Genomic DNA, 16,487 nt, shown 5'->3' with positions numbered 1-16,487 from the left:
TATAAATGGGTGTGCTGCTCAGCTAATGGAGAGCTTAAAATAAAAAAAGTCCCCAGTGATCCTTCGGCGGCAGAGACAGCGAAGACCTCAGTTTTAGATGGCATCAAAGGCCCCCCCATAGCTGCAGACCCCCATTCCCCAAGGCAGCCCGAGAGTTTCCAGGTCTTCCTCCAATGGCTTATTTCCATCCCAGCCTGGGGTGGACACGATCCTGCCAAGCATTTTTTGGACACTGCCCTTTCCCAGTGCTGCAGAGCCCCCCCTGCTTGTGCTGGGACCATGAGATGGGGGGGGGGGCAGAAGGTGCAGACAGCTGCCAGCAAGGGCGTCTTGCCAACACCCACTCAGCCCCCTCCACCAGCACTGGGTGCTCCCCACTGGGTTACTGGAAAGGTTTCTCGGGAAGAGAAGCAAGGAGGGACAGAAAATTAGGGAATCGCCTGTCTCCCACCCAGGCACCTCCACCTGGTGAGGTGGTAACGGGGGTTTGGTGGGGGGGAGCAAGAGCACAAGCCAAGAGAAGGTTTTTGGGGCTGGCTCGGGACAGAGGCACTGCTTTGACTCCAGAGCAACGCACGCCCCAGCTCTGTACTGAAACCAGCCCCAGCGTGGCCTCCTCTTTTGATCAGCTCTTTCTGGAGATCCTCAAAGGCAGCGGGGAGTCTACAAAGCCATTTCCAGTCTTTGCTGGGTTTTCTCCACGTCCCTGGTGTGCAGCGAGGTGCATGTGGCTCCGGTCCTCCCCAAGAGCACCTTACAAGTCTTTGCATCATCTTCAGCCCTGCTGAATCCTCAGCACGCCGCTTCAGCTCAGCTGCCCGCTCACCTCGCTGCCGGCCCGTGAGCGTTGGGACTGGGATCTTCTCCCAGTCTGTCTCATCAGCCACAGCCTGAGCACCTCTAACGACCCTCAGCCAGCATCCCTGCTGCTCCTGTTCCAGGGACAGGACTTCTCATTTCTACCCTTGTCTCGCAGGGGGACAGCTCTTGAAAAATAAGATGAGCTGCCTATGCGGCAGACTTATTCTCCTATTCAGATCTTAATTTGCCAGCTCCTCTCCAGCAGTCTTGTGGTGCATAGCTGCAGTGTTTTTCTCTCTCTCTGCCTAGGACTTTACGTTTCTAGTGGTTTTGAATTTCACTACACTGCAAAAAGGCCCCTGCTCTTGTTTCTCCAGATCGCTCCAGTTCTGTCCTCTTCCATCCGCTCCTTCATTTTAAAGGGGCAGGGGAGAAGAGGTTTTTCCACTGTTCTTAGAGCCTGCATCTTCCTATCGCTCCCTAAGGACAATATTAAATACTGACACTCGCTCACAAGCCTCATTCCCCTGTACACAACATTCAGTCTGTTTCTTTGACCTGGACTCCTAAGCCATGGCGTACACAGCATGTACAGAAAACCTATTTTCCTCATCTTTTTTCCAGTGGCTGTACACACACAGCTTAGCATGATCCACCCGCTCCTACCCACTTTACTTTTTCATACTTCATAAACTGGTAATTATGCCAAAGGATAAGTTTGTTTTGCGTGATCTGCTTTATATAAGTGTGTTTGGCAATTCTTAAACTTTTATCTGGAGCATCCACATGCTGGAGTATTTCCCATTGGAACTGTTCTTGGTATAAGTTAGCAAATACCACAGATAAATGGGATGGGGGAATAAGCAAGAAAGACTTGTTTATACAGCTATCGAAATCCGTGCCAGGTTAGGGAATGCAGAATAGGATAAAACCTCTCCAACTCCATTTTAGTTTGCACCAGGATCGCACCATCCTCTTAAATACCCACACAATAACCTGGAAGAAAGGGTAGGATCCCCAGGTCAAACGACATTTTGGCACGGTCCTGGACAACCCGGCCAGGCTGGGCTCGGATACCTGAAATCCCTGCTCCTCACAGGGCAGAGGACACGGGTGAGGGACTGCCAGCCCCTGCCTCCATCAGCCTCAGAGACAAGGCACCAAACCTCAGGCGGGTCTGCTGCCTTCCCCTCTGCGCCACTGAACGCCGCTTCCCTGGCAGGGTTGGAAGGGTCTCAACGGTAGGTGCCTGTGCCAGCACATTCAGCACACCCAGCCTTCCTGGGAACTACAGGAGGGCAGGGAAACGCCGGCTTCCACAGGCAGCCCAGCAGCAGAGAGCCCCGCACGATTCACACGAAACCCCGCAGGGCAAAGCCGTGCCGGCGGGAGCTGGAGGGGGCAGCAGCGGAAAGCCACCCACCTGCGTGCAAGGGATCCTTGTTGCCACTTCCGAGGAAATGGGCTGGGCGTTTCTCACCGCTCTGATCCTGCCCACATATTTCTCAGCGAACTCAGATCTTGCCTCGGGGCATTTGGTGCTATTTGATTTATCCAAAGGGATAAATCTCCCTCTGCTCCTTTCTAAGCTGGCACGCCACAAGTGCCTTGAACCCACACGCACCAGGGCTTGGCTACACACTGGTCTGCTACTTCATCCTGATCCCTTCTTCCCATTCCCCTTGTCCTTCCTAAGCTGACCAGCCTGGAAGCAAAAATCTATCTGGGAAGGAGCGCAGGCCGGTTGCCTCACTTGCCTTTTTTCCTGTAATTCTCCTCTAGCCCTCTCTTGGCTTTGCCTACTGCCTTCTCACAGCTCCCCACAGAGGCACCAGCAGTGGTCATCCCCTCGGCCTCCCCGTCTTTGCTGGGGAAAAGCTCCTTCCCCGGGGAGCCAGGCCGAAGGGGAAGGCTGGAGCAGGGAGGGAAGAGGCTCGCTTGCCGCCTGCCGTCAGAAGCCTGAACTGAAGAGGAAGATCGGCCCTGATCCCGACGGTTCTGCCAACGGAGTCCAGGCCTCAGCTGACCCGATGCAGCATCCCTCCTCTCCTCGCTGCCCACCCCTCTGCTCCGACACGAGGGTGCACATCTGCATCTTCAAGGCAGCCGCATCACAACACAGCTTTGGTTCTATCCACGTGTGACTTCCCGCTGTGTGCTACCAGAAGCCTGTACAGGAAAAGCTGTGTTTACAAACTCCACCTGCCCTCTACAGTTTTCCAGATGGCCTGCATTAAAGGAAACTATGTGCATTTTGCCTACAAAAAACAATAATTGGAGTTTATAGTTTAACTCCAAGCCACAATCCAGCACCAAATCTCAGCAAACAAGCCTGGAACAAAGACCTTATGCTTTTAAGTCACCTGCAAGGGCTCGGGCCACTTTTACAACACAAGGTTGCCTGCTGCAAGGTGCAACCCCCTATTCTGGGGGATGAGAGGGTTTCACCAGGAAGAGCTGTCACACCCACACACGACACTGTAAGGAAGAGAGCAAGCCACATAGGTGCCAATGAGTGTAGCTATAAGTTATTTATTCTGCAAAATAGAGGTATCTTCTATGGAGTTGAACACTGGAATCACAGCATTATGAATCGAGTTGTGGAAACATTATGACAGCACACACACACACACGCAGGCACACACACGTACACCTACACACACACACACGCAGCCTTTGTACAGGCCCCTGCTCTTGCATTATCCCGAGGGAGCCCTCTCTGCACATTTATTTGCAAAAACCTGCAGCGAGGGTTGCGTTCAAGACCCCTTCCCCTATTCGCAGGGCTTCCGAGGGAACGAGGTTGGTCAGGATTGGGTGCGTGGCACAGGCAACGCGTGTCGAGCGCGCTGCACACGCTTCCCAGCCCAGTGTTCAGCACATCCTGGATAGGAGTTAACTCTGGGCAGAACACAGCCCTCGGCGGAACGCTCTCATTCTTGCCTCAGTCTTTGCTCACGCAGCCGAGCGCAGGGTGTCTGGAGGAGGCAGATTTCCACGTTAGGACACAGTCAGTGCTCCCTGCTCGCCATGGTCCATGTTCCAAAGCCGGTAAAACTCTGCAAAATCCACATAGGGCTCCACACGTCCATCTTCATCTGGCTGGAGTGAGTGGGTGGGTCGGGAGCGGAAGAGACCCCCGTCTGAACTTGAGCTGCTACTCTGCGTGTGAGTATTAGTTGACTGGAGCGTCACAGTTGGGCTTTGGCTATGGGGGGAAAGAGAGAGAGAGAACACAAGCATCTTTATTTTTCCCCATCTGATGCTTTGGACAAGAAAAGCACCAGAACAAGTGCCAGCTTCTTCACAGATCAAGCTATCCTTAGCAAACAGGTAAGAAGGTGCAGTCTCTTGCTCTATCAGAGCACTGGAACTGTTGAGGACTGCTTGGAATTAACAAACACCAAAGATATCTGATTCACATTTAACTGGAAGGCCTTAAGTACAACCAGGCGTCTCAGGAACAGAGGAAAGGAAGCAGGAAAAAAAATTGGAAAAAAAAAATTTAAAAAAAAAAAAAGGCATGCACTCTGCTGGCCTCCCCATACCCATACAGTATGAGCTTTACGGGAAGAGTCTGGCAGCAAGGAAAGCTATTCTTGCATGACCCGTGTTGCAGCCAAAGCAGCTCTAGTGCGTCAGCCTCATTGTTTCTGGAGCTACCAGAACACAATACCCAGAGAGCTCCTTCACTTTGCAGCGCGTACACACACCACCCTGTGCCAAAGGCTGAACCTGAAGCAGAGCCACTAACTAGCATGACCCTGCAAAGTGGATCCAAGTAGGATCCAATTCTGACCTTTATACTTTTTTTCTACCCCGGCCTCTGCCTGTGAGCAAGCCAACTTGTGCAGCGCAGCCTCTCCAGCAGCCTTAGAGGTGACCTGCACAGCCCTTCTTCCTTACAAAAATGAAGGGTACCCACACTCCCTCTGTGCATAGCACCCAACACACTTGGCATACAAGACCCAAAGAGAAGGGCTGCTCGCTGCCAGAGTGCCCTCCGCAAACAGCAGCAGATGCTGCTCCCAAGGCGTGTTCCCAGAGCTGGCTTCAGAGCTGCTCGCTTTACTCATTCCCGCTCCTCACACACTCGCTTTCCAGCTAACACGTTATGCTGGCTGTCAATACTGCAGTCAGGAGGGCCGCACTCCAGATAAAGGAATGATTGACAGGTAACTGACAGGTGTCTCTCTGCTTTTCAACCACTTTACACAGTGTGAGGTGCGGGGAAAATCTGTGGGTAGCAAGAGAGCAGGACTTTTACTTAGTGAGGGTGGGGGTGGCTTCATCCAGAGTTGAGCTGCTGTGGGCACCGTTGACCATCTGGCCTTGGGAAGGCATGACAAGAGACAGCGTGACGCTCGTCTTGCTTGTGCTTTGGGAGCTGGAATATGGCACAGAGACTGGGTAGATACGGCCTCCTGAGAAAGGAGAAAACAAGAGTTATAAAATGCAGTTGAGACATGAGTGACTGGGGGTATGCAGCAGCAAAGAAAGGCCAAAGAACCCAAGGATTTGTATTAAACTGCCTTTCTTAGATGCTATACTGTATTCTGTCAAATTGTCACAGACTCTATGTCTCAGAAGCCAATAATCCCTTTAATAAGAAAATTCCTTCTACATCGAGTATCTCTTCTTCCAATGTTAGGTCAGTGCTGGATCGATCAAGAGATCTTATCTTCCACCCTCCATTTTGTTTCATTCTCTCCCCAACATACCTTGCGTTGGTGTCAGCGTGGGCTGGCTCATCTCACCCAGGGGGTACCCAAAATTCCTCACAAGCAGCGTCATGTCTTCATGCCGGGGACAGAACTTGGACCGTTCCCCACCACTGGCAAAAGTGTCGCAGTGGATCCGCTTAACCCGGTCCACTACTGCTTGTGCCACAGCATCCAGCAATGTCTGCTTGGCAAACTCTGTGGCTATCATGGCTGCAATTTCCTGAGCAGAGAAGGCGGGGGAGAGGGGAAGACAGAGGAAGGATGTTTAGGAGATTTTGGAGGAAACCTTTTCCTGCTTTCTGATCTAAGAGTTTTATGGCAATTCATCCGACTGTGATGCTTGCCAGTCTCACCTGCTGATATGTGCCCTTGTGCCTTGATCATCCCATTCCATTTAATGGGCTACTCCTAAGGGACGGGCAGCTGCCTAGAAGAACCAGCCTGGCAAAGCAGCTCCCGTATTATTACAGACTGGAATGGGGCGGCACAGGCGTTCAACCTGGCCAGCACACACAGGACAGATGAGGAGGAAAGTCTGTATGAGAGCAGCTGACACCGCCGGAGTGAGTCAATAGCCAAGGGAATGTTTCCCCTGTGAGCAGGCTCACCTGGTTGGCCTGCCCAGGCCCGTGAGCTGCCTCCAGCGCTTTGTAGAGCCCTTCAGACATAAGCACCAAGAAGCCAGTCACCCCATCCAGTGAGTGCCCTCCGTGGATTTCAGGCTCTGCTATGATGGGCTTAGATTTAGCAGCACTGGAAAGAGACCATGTTATTTAGTATTCAGTGGTGATGCAGTAGGTGAGAACAGAGGGGTCATGAAGAAAAGAAGGGCTTGAAACCACAAAATTGAGTTTTTCTGACCTGAGCAGTTCAATATCAGTATAGCCGTATTTGACTTTGTAATCTCCAATGCGCCGAGTGCTTTCCTGCCCACGAATAGTTCCCACTTGTTTTATTTTCCCTGCATCCAAGCCTGCCAGATTGAAAAACAAGGAAGTTTAATTGACTTTGGGAAACTTGCAGGACTTCCTCTGGTTACACTGTCAGGAATGAGAGAAGAAATACCCACAACTAAAGAGAATTCTAACACAAAAAGAGATGCCAAAGAATCATCAGGAGCCCAACAGGGAGAACAGGAAGAGCAGTTTGCTGTGTTCCAAGGGACACCTTTTCATTAGTTGTAATCTGGGAAGGAGAGAGAAGGAGAGAGATGCACACAGCCTGACACGTGCACTCTGAATGCAACAGCTGGCCCTGAGACAAAGCCCACATCCTGGTCCAACGCCACTGGTGGCAGCTGGCCTGGGTGTACAGGCATTCACTGAAAAGGCAGGGAACATCTCCGCCTGTCAGCTCTGGACTGTGCAATGGGAGAAGGCAGGAAGGAGGAGAACGTATGTGAAGGATTCTGCTTTTACTTTTGCCTGTTATTGATCCCTGCTCCTAAACGCCACATCACGATTTCACTAATACACTAGATTGCAGAGGGAGAAAAGGAGAGCTATCTACACGAGGCACTGAATTTGCTCAAGTGCTCAAACTGATGTGGGCTATTCCTAAAATAAGGACAATGACCAAACAAGTATTTATCTAAATAAATTTAAGGTGCTATACCTCTGGCAGGGGCTAGGAGGGAATCCCATCTTGGGGAAGGTTCTAAAAGGGACTATCTGGGTGCAGCTACTATTTGAGGCAGGACTCAGCAGATGAGCCATTTACCTGGTCTGTTCTGGCAGTTCCCCTTTCCTGGTTATACCTAGAGCTAACAGGCAAAAAACATTATTTTGAGATTTTATCTAGGGATGACTGTCCTCAGTACAAGGTGAAGGCAGAGGTCCAGCTGAAACTCTCCCTCTGAGTCAAACCAAGCCTCACTGCACAGATGGCTCCACACCTACCCCAGCAGTAAGACACAACTCTGCCATCTGCTGCAGACCAAAGCTGACTCATCAACATGGCCTGGCTCATTTGCCAGCTCTTGGCAGGGGGATACACGCTATCGACAGACACAAACACAGGGAGGCTCGCAGAACGCCAGAGAGGTTGTGTCTAAATCACAGCAACTCTCCTGGAGCACCAAACAAGCTGCCATGTGCTGGGTGAAGAGTCACAAAGGCATAAGACCCTTCCCCCAGGAGAGGTGTGACACAGGCACCATTGTGATAAACGCTATCCCCCCTACCTCTTATCACTCTGCTTCAGCCTAGCCCTACAACAAACTCCTTTGGGCTCCCAAAACGGCCTGTGCACACTGGCTTGTTCCACAGGCTTTCCCTTCTGCTGGGACTGCCAGCAGGAGAGCCACTGCTGTGCCAAGTTAAGGTCAGTATTTCAAGCAGATCCCTGTTCTGCTGTGGACTGCAGCTAAATTCTGCATTTTTGGCAGCAGAAAGGCAGTCAAACGGTCTCTTTCCCTGGATTCTTGTATTCAGTCTTCTGTTTCATAGCACATACCACTACTGCAGGAGTATGAGTAAAAGAGGAAGTGGAAGAGAACTAGAAAACAAGACCCAGCAGCAGAAAATGACCACATCAACAGCCTCACCAGATAAGAATATATCTACCAGGTGAACCTAACGAAGAATGCCAAGTTAGATCTACCTAAACAAAGTTAAGAACATAAGTATCTCAGTAAGAAGAATTCAGTACTAGCAATCACACAAGTGGCCTGGGCTAGTTCTAGACCAAGAAAGAAAACATGTCAAACACTGTAAAGGAAAAGGGAAATTGCCTAAAGCAAAATGTCAGCCTTAAGAGTTTGATAGTTACTGATATAAGAGCAGTAAATGCCAGTGCTTGGCCTGGCTTTGTCTGAAGCGTAGCTGCTTTTTTTGCAGCAGCTTGTACAAAGGCATATTGAAATGCACCATCCCGAGGGTGCGGCATCACACAGAACTTAACCCAGCATAACTGTGGTTTACCTCCAAAGGAGCAGTCATATACTGTCCATCCTGCTTCTACCCTCTGGCTGCGTGTTTCCACTCCTGCCTTCCTATCAACTCCAGCAATCACACAGCTGGAGGGCAAATCAATGTCAGTTTGGCAGTCAGACACAAAGCTAACACTCAAAACTTGAAAAGAAAGGGTAGCTTTCTGCTGGTTCAGTGAGCTGAACTTACTCTGTAGACTCACAATGGCTAGATAGGCAGAAAAAGAAGGGACTGAACCAGTCATCTGAAACCACAGTAAGCTTCTTTTTGTGGTCATTTATTGTTTCCAGCGGCTTGAGTCATTCCTGGTGCCCCAGATTAACAGAGGCATGCAATGTTCTCAGATAAGAACATGAAACCCAACACTCACCCAGCTGGGAGAAGCGAAAAAGTTCATCCTCATTCTCTGTCGTATGGTCCACATTGAGCTGAGTCACCTGCAGCCCATCCACCGTGGACTTGCATAACAGTGCCCGATTGGTACCTGCAGTGGGAGCAGCGAGATGAGGCACCAGATAGCTCTGCCGTTAAGAGGGAGAACATATCCAAATGGAAAAGGAACAGGAGAGGGGAATAAACACAGAAAAGAAGAGAAAGGCTCATGTACTGTCTCAGCATGTTCTCCAAAAAGTAGCCTTGCTAGCAGCATAGTAGGCCTGCTAGGCGGCTCTTCATCCAGGCCTGAGCTGGTATCTCACAAGAAAGCTCTCCATGTCTCAGTGAACCTGCATTACTGCCTCTCAACCCATTTTCCCTCTGTTCTTTGGTCACACACATCGCATCAGCCAACATCTGCAGAGATAAAGAGCCGGGCTGATTTCCTCCTGATATCACTCCTTGGCCACAGACCAAAGAAACCATCCCCCACATTCAAATTTCTTTCACTTCCTAGAACGGCAGCCATCCTCAGAAACGCCTAGACTGAGCTGCTGACAAAAAACAACTCACCCACATTGGCGATATAGAGTTTGTTGTTGAGAACAACAGCCACAATAGCCATGGCTCCTCCAGAGATCTCCTGCTCTACAACCTTCAATCTCTCCACAATCTTCTGGTACTGAGGAGGCAGCTGGTGGTGAGGGACACCCTGAAACCCAAAATGAGGGGAAAGCTTACACACACAGTCACCGCAGCTGGAATCAAAGTTCTGTAGGGAGGGGACTCGTCTTGGCGTGTCTTAGCCTCGTGTCAAGCCTGTGCAAGACATACAATTATTTGTTCAATCCTAACAAATGACACGGCTGATAAGGTTCTGGAGACGTCAGTCCAGTTCACCTGAAGAACAGAATCCACACCTGCCCAGATGCCATGCAAATTTGAGGCCTTGCCTCTCATCTACATCACATGGCTTTGTCCTGGAAGAGCCACATGTACAGGTTGAACTCCTCTCCGTGATATGTTCAGCTCCTTACTAAGGTAACCAATGATGGGTCTAAGTAGTGCCAGTACGAAGAGCGGGAACTCTGGGAAATGGACCAAGACACTTGCTTCACTTCATGCAAGCTCCCAGAAGAGAACCACCAAGAAATAATATTCAATTGCAGCCTCCCTTGGACCAGACTGACTAATATGCCCAAACCTCACCAAGCAATCTGAAAGGTGGGACCTCCAGCAATCTCTGTTCTTAAGGCTACATATTACCTCTGGTAGCTGGGACTGCAAGCTGGCCTTCTCTGCCAAGGCATCGTCAATGGACTCCAGGAAACTTCTTTCCACCACATCAAAAGCCTAAAAAAAGGCCATAAGGAGAATCTAAGCTCTTAGTGAATGCCTACAGACCTCTGGGGCTACCCATCCCCACCTCCCCAAGACTGGCTCATAAGAGTGGATGATCACTGTATATACAGACATTCAAGGATCACTACATCACATTGAAACACAATTATTTCAGCGCAACTAGTTAACAGCTTGTAAAGACAATCTGCAACAACTCAAAACAGGAGACAACAACATAAAAATTACATTCACAGCAATGTCAGAGACCTATCTGATTTTGTGTGTTGATTGTAAGAACTTGCCTATCACTCAAGAAAGTGCACTCACAAATCCATCTCCCCACACGTTAACTTCCCCCTTTCACTCACTGTCATCTCCTTCACAGGCTGACTTGTTCCTACATGTCCAGTGAAAATAAGCTGCAGCTTCCTGCAGAGCTCTCAGCACTGTGCTGAGAGAGCCAGGGGGACAGATGGGTATGAGGTGGGAGTGAAACAAAGCGCTATAGCTGCTCAGGATGAGTGCAGTTGCAACCATTGGCAGATGTTTCCAACCCCCACAGAAACCAGATGCCGCTCCCCTGGTGGTAAAAAGAGGATGTGGGTAGTGTGAGAAGCTGGAGCTGTTCCCAGCCAAAGCTTCTTTACCTGCAGCAGAACTCGGCGCACATCAGCATCGCTGTGATCTGCATGTAGCTGGCCCAGCAGCAATTCTGCAGAGAGCCTCTGACCCACAAAGTTGGTGACTCGGTTGCCGTCATAGCCGTTGAAGACACCATAGAGGTAGCAGTTGTTCTCACTCCTGTCAAAGAGGGCAGAAGCAAAGAGGTCACAGATGTCTCTGAGACACAGACATACACAACAAGTTCCTCCAGACACCTCCTGCATGCTCAGGCCCCACCCTCTTCTTCTGAGTCAAACTAAATACCACTTTTACCTGCCCTTGTGTCTGCAGGAGTCTGTGTCCCAGATGCAACCCACTTACCTGAATTTTAACCAGTTATCTTCCAAGGGGTGACCCTCTGTCCCCTTGCCATCTGCAGTGTAGGAACGGTTTGGAGCTGAGCCCACCCCAGAGAGATGGCAGGATGGTAAGTCATCTGTCCAACTGGGCTGCTGTTCCTGGGAGACAGATAGAGGAAAGAGACCATGTAAACCCCAATCAGCCTGAAGTGAGGATCCTGGTCCAGTACAGGTTACAAGTCCATCCCCACCCTCTTCTCAACCCTTTTCCCTTTGCTAACGGGGTAGCACACCACCCCATCCAATAACTTCATATTCCCTGCTGCAGAACTGGATCACTTACCACCTCCTTTCCCTCTGAAGCTGAGCTCTGGCTGCACCTCCAGCTCTTGCTAACAAGAAACCAGAAGTGAAATTTGCACCAGAGTTTTACACTGGATACAGCACAGCACTAGCTTAGCTATTCATTTGGTGAATCAGACCCTCACGCATCTGTGGCGCAGGAGTACGGGGAAGGCTCCGGTCTCCCGCCAGAGTACGCTCACCCAGGACAAGGGGACTGGGGCCCTGTTGCTGCCAGCAATTAGAGACATCCCCGGGGCCGCCATCTCCCTGGTGCACACTGCCAGTACACACACACACACAGGGCCTGCAAACGCCAGCTGCCCCCTCACACAGCTGAGCACCCCAAGCAACACAGGCACGGCCCCCCGCCAGCCACCTGCCGCCCCCCACCAGTCCCACAGCGCTGCAGAGCGGCAGGCCAGCCCAAAGTGGGGATCGATGACCCCCCCGCAAGCTGGGACCTCCCTGCCCTCAGGCGGCACAGAGGGCGGGAGGGCAACAACCCACCCCCTCACTGAGGGGGGTATGATCCCGGCCCGCGCCGGGCCTCCCCCTTCCCACACGGCACTGCGAGGGGGGGGACGGACGAGGAGGAGGAGGCCCGGGTACCCCCTCGCACCCACCTGAGGGGGTGCGTGTGCACGGAGGGGGGGAAGGTGCCACTCACACTCTGCAGCAGACTCCTCCTCTGCGCCGCCATCTTGGAGCAGGAGCGACCTCCTTCCCGCCCGCCCTTCTCCTCCAGAGCAAACGAGTCCGCCGGATAGAGCGGCCGCTCCTCAAAAGCCCACCTCTCCGCCTGGCTCCGCCCACCTGCCTGAGGAGGGCCACGCCCCTTACCCCCGCCCGCCTCGCCCAATGGGCGAGAGCGGCGGGCTGCGCTCGAGCGCAGGGGGGCGGGCGCCACTCGCCCCTCCAGGCTCCGCCCCCCGCGGTGAGGCGGCGGCGGCTCCCTCACGGTGGGTGTCCGAGCCCTGACATCGCGCTGGGCCGTCGGCCTTGAGGGCACTCGGAAACGTGGCCTGAGCGATGCTGGTGGAACCCTCTGGGGCTCCCGAAGTGGTACCCTGGAGAAGAGTGTGCTCCCCGTTCCCCCCAGACACACTGCGGACCCTGTGGTGTAGGGGAGTCTGCGGTGGTGCCCTGGTGTGATGCTTGCCTGCGTGGTCAGCGTGCATCCCTGAGGAGAGAAATCCCACAGACGTGAAATATTTTTAAATTTCCCTGTTGTTACCCCTTCCTCTGGTCTAGGGGGAATGGAGACATCTCCATTTCTTACCTTGCGGCCTTTGGTTGTGTGAGAAAGAGGCACCTTTTGGCCACTGCTGCAAGCATGTGCGGAGGGGAAGGCAGGAGGGGCAGGGTTGTGAGGATGCTGTGAAATGGGGTCACCCTGAGTGCCAGAGAGCCCTGAAGGACCCTGGTGTTGAAATGTTTTTGTTAGCACTGTGTCATGTTTTGTGCAACCGCTAGGGAAGACCAAGCCCAGGTAAGCCCAAGCTATCAGCTCTCAGCCTCACTGCTGCTCTGTAGATACCACAAGAGGCGTCCATTTGTCTCAGCTTGGAGTCCGTCTTCTGCCGAGGCGATCCACAGCCCTTTCCCACCCTCTTTTGCAGGCCATAACAAGGATGTAGTGGGACCATGCCCTCAGGCCAGCAATGGGAAGGTGTCTAGAACAGCTGACAGGTTGTTCTCAATACCCACTGCAGTTCAGAGCAGTCCTTGGTAGTCTTGAGTCAGGCACAACAGTAAAATGGCTTGTGTGCCTGCCTGAACAATACAGACAAAACCAGAGATCACTGATTTTGCTCTTTAAGATCCTTTCTAGGCTGAGGTAGGCTGTTTCAAGAGGGACAGTTTCCATTAAATCAGCTCAGCTGGAGCAGGCAGGAAGACACAAGAATCATTCCCACCACTTTCTTAACATTGTAAGTCAGCAGAAGATCCCTCCGGGTGTGTGAGTGGCATATCCTGAAGTGAGTGATGGCTAGCAGACAGGCTGCGGCAGCAGGGGGGCTTGGGGAAGAGCACGTTTACCTGTGCAAATCGAGGCTGAAGGGGCTCCAACATGAGAGACGTGCAGCTTCAGTCATGTGTAACAGTGCAACTGTGGTGAGGGTGGGACTGTTAAGTAGTCTTGACTTCCAGCAGTGGCTTGATACTCTTTTAATGACATCTTTGTGGCAAATAGATTAGATTCAGATGCACTTCAGAAATAATTGCCAGTTAATTAACCTCATTCTATGGAACGATGGTTTTTGCTGCAGGGGATCCTGCCGGAGGATTCCAGCTCCCTTTCCTGTAAATCTTTTGTCTTTTGTTTTGTTACATCTCTTTCTTCCAAATATATAAAGATTACAGATCCTTCCCCTTCATGCAAGGCTCACAAATACTCAGCCATTCAAGCAGACGGAATTACAGTACACAGGCAGAATTACTTTTTTAAAGGTTATATTGGCCGAAGATAGAAGAAAATGCTAAATTTAGAACCTCAGTCTACAAACAAGTTTCTGCATGTTTAGCTTTCTGTATAAGCTTGGTCTCACTGATGCCATTTGGAGTATTCCTGTGGGTACAAATAATTATAGGAATGGGTCTTGAGTCTGCATGAAAATTAAAAGTAGGATTTAGTACTGATAAAGATTTTTTTCTTACCAGTATCAAGAAGAATTCCTGATGCTGCAGAAATATGTGTAGAACAGCATTGTCCCTGTCATTAAAAGCAACAGGTGAGTTTCTCTGCTTCAAAACACGATGTCACTTTTTCAGCATTGCAGCAGAAGCTTATGCTTATTTAATGACATTCAAGGTTGCAGTCATGCACCTTGATGAGCACAGGCAGACCCTGTCCTTGCTCAGAGCGCCACTGAAATCAGCAAGGCTTCGGGTGTGCTCAGAGGCTGCCAGCGTGTATCGCACTGCAGGACTGGGAATTTAGGGGTCATTTCTGTCTTATATCCATAAGTGAGTCCTTTTGAGACTAAGAAGAGTGGAGTTTGTGTGTGGTGCAATAGGGCAGAATGTGATCTCAACCAGAGAGCAAAACAACTTTCCTAAAGATAGGAGATAGAAAAGCTGCCACTTTCCTTGTTTGTACAATGACTAGTCACCTCTTGCCGTTAAAAACGCGCCCTGTTCCTAATTTAAATGTCTGGCTTCAGCTCATAGTCACTGATCTTTGTCATTCTGGTTTATTTTTTCCTGCCCGTTTGGGCTGGAACAGAGACCTGGTGCAAAACATTTTTTTCTTGGTGAAAATAGTTGTGCCAGATTCTGTCTGGATATTCCTGTGGTTCTGTCACTGAGCTTCTGCCCCTAACATTGAGTGAGGCAATTAACTACTTGGTCTGCAAAAAGTGAATAGTAAGATTTACCAAACGAGGCTGCTTCCAGTGCTAAATGCATATTTGTCCAGCATTTCAGAGTCCTCCAAAGAAAAGTGCTACCAAAGCTGGTGTGCTGGTTCATGAATATCTGCTCACAGAGACTGATCGCTTCATGTAGCACTTGCAAGACGAAACACTGCACCGAGAGAGTTTTTGTTGGCTGTATTGATCAAGCTTATTTTATCCTTTGTTTTATTTATGCTTCTTACCTTCTGTTAAATCCTCTCAGAAATTACCATGCTGTATTCTCATGCAGCCAAAATCTCTCCAAGAATGCAGGATATTGGTCACTGAACTTCATCATCCATGCACCAATAAATTAATTATATGATTCAGTGACTACCAGATCCACAGCTCCCTCTCTCATGTTAACCTCCCACATTTCTCATGCCTCCCTCTCTGTCTCCCCCTCTCTCTTTTTGTATTGTTTCTCACTGCGTCTCTGTCCCCAATGCTAGGGATTATACACACGGTATCTCTGGTGCCAAGCTGTACTGCTGCCTCCCTGTTTTTACTAATGTTTTCTCTGTAGAAAAAGAAGAAACATCATCACTGCTGGGCTGCTGGATAAAAGATGAACAACAAGATTGAACAACGTGCCGATGCTTCCCACAGGCACAGATGCCCTCATGCTCCTCGCTCCTCTGCAGGCCACTATTTCCAGGCAGGCTGGAACAGCAAAGAAGTAGCGATGGAGCAATGGAGAGAACAAGCATTAAGGAAGGGCAGCTGGAAAGACCAGTTTCCTTCCCCCCAGCACCCTCCAGAGAGTTGCAGAGCCAATGTGGAGAGCTACTGCCAGGGGAAGGGGGAATGGTGAGGGAGGGCTGATCCCCCTGAGCACGAAATATCGCTGCAAAACAGAGTTTGCACAGAGCTTTAGGCCAGCTGGATTTCTGAGGGAGGGAAATGGGGTTCAGTTGTGCCAAAACATATGATCTTATTGAATTCTTTGATACACTAAACAAAGTCTCATCCCCTCAAGTCCTGGGATTATATGAACTTTTTTAAAAAAACAACTTTATAATAGAATTATGTTTCTAGATGTCATGGCTGGAGGAAGAAGCTTCAAAACATGACTCATAAGAGCTTGAAATACCAGAAAGCAAAATTCAAGAGATTTCAAATGATTAGAAGACACAAACAAACTAGTAAAGTTGGAGTCTTGTTCATCTTAAATGCTTGCTTTTGGCAACATCTTGTCTCTCCAGTTTTTAATGCCACCTGTCGCCAACTCAGACATTTGCCTTTCTGTGGGCATGATATCTCCACACTTCAATCCCAAAAGCTGGGACTGTAGGAAGGGTCTTTGTCCAAACAAAGATTAATCAAGAAACAGATGGGTCTATCAACACTTTGGCATGAATCCGATGTGAAGCTACGGCGTGTTTGTGCTCCCTGAGAGGCAAGACAGTTTGGAGGACTGGATAGAGCCTCTTCACCATCATGTGCCTCTGCTTACCGTCCTCGGACTGCACAAGGGTTGGGAAATGTGATAGCTGGGTACTCGGGTGACAGGCTCATTAAAAGGGGATGAGAAGGAAGCTTTACCTAAGCATTGGCATGGGATTTTGAATTTTATTTTTATTGCAGAGCCCGTTGAAATGAGATCCTTTTTTA

At 50.2% G+C, this 16,487-nt stretch overlaps 1 protein-coding gene across 1 annotated transcript; it reads right to left on the bottom strand.

Annotated features, from left to right (window-relative positions):
* Window positions 1-3,317: 3,317 nt before the first annotated feature.
* TAB1 (TGF-beta activated kinase 1 (MAP3K7) binding protein 1) lies at window positions 3,318-12,261 on the bottom strand. Its single transcript, XM_052789214.1, has 11 exons — window positions 12,146-12,261; window positions 11,156-11,292; window positions 10,819-10,972; window positions 10,097-10,183; window positions 9,404-9,542; window positions 8,826-8,939; window positions 6,387-6,498; window positions 6,134-6,278; window positions 5,523-5,745; window positions 5,069-5,225; window positions 3,318-4,009 (listed from the first exon to the last, which is right to left on the bottom strand). Exons 1-11 carry the CDS (start codon window positions 12,176-12,178, stop codon window positions 3,802-3,804), a joined length of 1,509 nt encoding a protein of 502 aa, XP_052645174.1. The 5' UTR covers window positions 12,179-12,261; the 3' UTR covers window positions 3,318-3,801.
* Window positions 12,262-16,487: the final 4,226 nt, after the last annotated feature.

This window comes from Harpia harpyja, chromosome 6 (genome assembly GCF_026419915.1).
Source record: "Harpia harpyja isolate bHarHar1 chromosome 6, bHarHar1 primary haplotype, whole genome shotgun sequence".
Classification (NCBI taxonomy): Eukaryota; Metazoa; Chordata; class Aves; order Accipitriformes; family Accipitridae; genus Harpia; species Harpia harpyja.
The sequence above is the reverse complement of the archived record's forward strand: the minus strand, read 5'-3'. Positions and strand labels throughout refer to the sequence as shown.

Bases quoted from the DNA above. Each gene is read 5' to 3' on its own strand.
- TAB1 (XM_052789214.1), bottom strand. From the start codon at position 12,178: ATGGCGGCGCAGAGGAGGAGTCTGCTGCAGAGT. The intron at 10,184-10,818 runs GTAAAGAAGCTT...GCCTTTTTTTAG, and splicing joins TGCGCCGAGTTCTGCTGCAG to GCTTTTGATGTGGTGGAAAG. The intron at 5,226-5,522 runs GTATGTTGGGGA...CTCCTTTCTCAG, and splicing joins CACGCTGACACCAACGCAAG to GAGGCCGTATCTACCCAGTC.